Below are 1,750 nucleotides of genomic sequence, written 5' to 3'. Positions count from 1 at the left end.
AAATTCATTTCCAAGAAATGTTTCCGAAGACCCTCCTTATGAAACGAAGGACTTAATGAAATATCATGATATCGGACTTCTGAAATTCAACAATGAATCCGCAAGAGCAATAGTCGATGATACATCCAGAGTTGAAATAGTCCAGCTTGGTTGGAAATACTTTTAATATAGTGAGGGGCCATTCATGCCAACAAACAATCGTTCAATGAATCGTAATGGGTTTAAGAAAAAATTGGGAGATTGTCGTGAAGTTACTCGATCTTGGCTGGTGTACTCCCCATTAAGAAAATCTGCATTCTGTCTTTGCTGCATTCTATTCTCCCGATCAGAAGATCACTCATCTTTGGAGCAAGAAGGTGGATTTACACAGTGGAAAGCACCTGAAAGAATCACCGTTCATGAAAATGCCAAGAATCACCGGGGAAGTTTTGCACAGTGGAAAGAAATGGAGTTGAATTTCATAAAAAATAAGGGGGTCATTGATGCGAGAATTTTGTCACAGATCGAGGCAGAAAAACTTGACTGGGGTGAGTTTTTGACAAGAATTTTTCACTGTATAAAGTTTCTAGCAACTCAAAATTTGGTTCTGCGAGGACTTAGAGAGTCACTTCACATGCTCGGCGATTCCAATGTGGGAAATTTTCTTGACTTGCTAAAACTTATAGCCGTATTCGATCCTGTATTAAAAGAGCATCTCAAAAATGCCGAAAGTCATCCTGGATCCACTTCATACATCTCTCTCAATATTTAAAATAAACTCATTCACCTCATGACATCCGCGGTTCGTCAAAATTTACTGAAGAGCATCCAAAAGTTCAAGTATTATGGTCTGATGTTTGATTCAACTCCTGATCTAGCACATCGCAACCAGATGTCAGAAGTTGTAAGGTTCGTTGAAATTGATTTTGAAAAAAAAACAACAGTTATTGTAAAAGGAAGTTTCCTTGGCTTCATGTAAATTACTGTCAAGAATGCTAAAGTAGTAGAAAACAAGATTTCAGAACAGCCACAGAAATATAATATGGACTTTCAAGACTGTCGGTCATAGTGCTACGATAATGATGCTGTATTTGCTGGAGATAAAAATGGACTTAATGAAGGATTGAAGAAAAAAAAAAGGACTTGCATTGTTTGTTAATTGTGACAATCACTCACTCAAATTAGGTGGTGTACACGCAACGAATCAAAATGCAACAATGGTGACTTTTTTTGGAAATGTAAAAAGTCTTTATGTATTTTTTTCTCGTTCAACATATCGTTGACACGAGCTGCAGGAAGCTCTGCCAGTAGTTATCAAATCAAAATCTGAAACCAGATGGAGTGCAAATGTCGAAGCAATCAAGCCAATCAACAATTATTTTTAAAAAATCTTAACGGTTCTTGAAGAAATGGCCGAAGATAACGAGCAAACGAGTGAAACAAGAAGTGATGCTTAACAACTAAACAACCGGATGTTGAAATACGATTTCCTCATTTTAATAGTATTTTGGACTAAGATACTCATTCGCATTGACCGACTTCAAAAAAGACTGCAGGATCCCATAATGAATTTTCACGATGCTGCCGCAGATTTTAAGGCTCTTCGGAATTATTTTCTGGGTGAAAGAGAAGTCATCATCGATAGTTCACTTGAAGAAGGGATCAATTTGTGTCGAAAATGGGACGTTTCTACTAAACGACGCCAAAAGAAAATTAAAAATATGGCTGGTGAAAACTCGACTGATGCAAGGTTGAATGATATGGAAGAAAT

General features: G+C 37.1%; 1 protein-coding gene across 1 annotated transcript; it reads left to right on the top strand.

The window, feature by feature from the left end:
- The first annotated feature begins 205 nt into the window (after positions 1–205).
- Positions 206–751, top strand: LOC117178394 (zinc finger MYM-type protein 5-like). The gene has a single exon (XM_033369823.1). The coding sequence runs from the start codon at positions 206–208 to the stop codon at positions 749–751; it is 546 nt and encodes a 181-aa protein (XP_033225714.1).
- Positions 752–1,750: the final 999 nt, after the last annotated feature.

The sequence above is a fragment of the Belonocnema kinseyi genome, chromosome 8 (genome assembly GCF_010883055.1).
Source record: "Belonocnema kinseyi isolate 2016_QV_RU_SX_M_011 chromosome 8, B_treatae_v1, whole genome shotgun sequence".
NCBI classification, from domain to species: domain Eukaryota; kingdom Metazoa; phylum Arthropoda; class Insecta; order Hymenoptera; family Cynipidae; genus Belonocnema; species Belonocnema kinseyi.
Note: the sequence above shows the minus strand (reverse complement) of the source record. Positions and strands in the feature narration are given on the sequence as shown.

Excerpts from the sequence above, each read along its gene's own strand:
- LOC117178394 (XM_033369823.1), top strand. The coding sequence starts at position 206 with ATGAATCGTAATGGGTTTAAGAAAAAATTGGGAGATTGTCGTGAAGTT.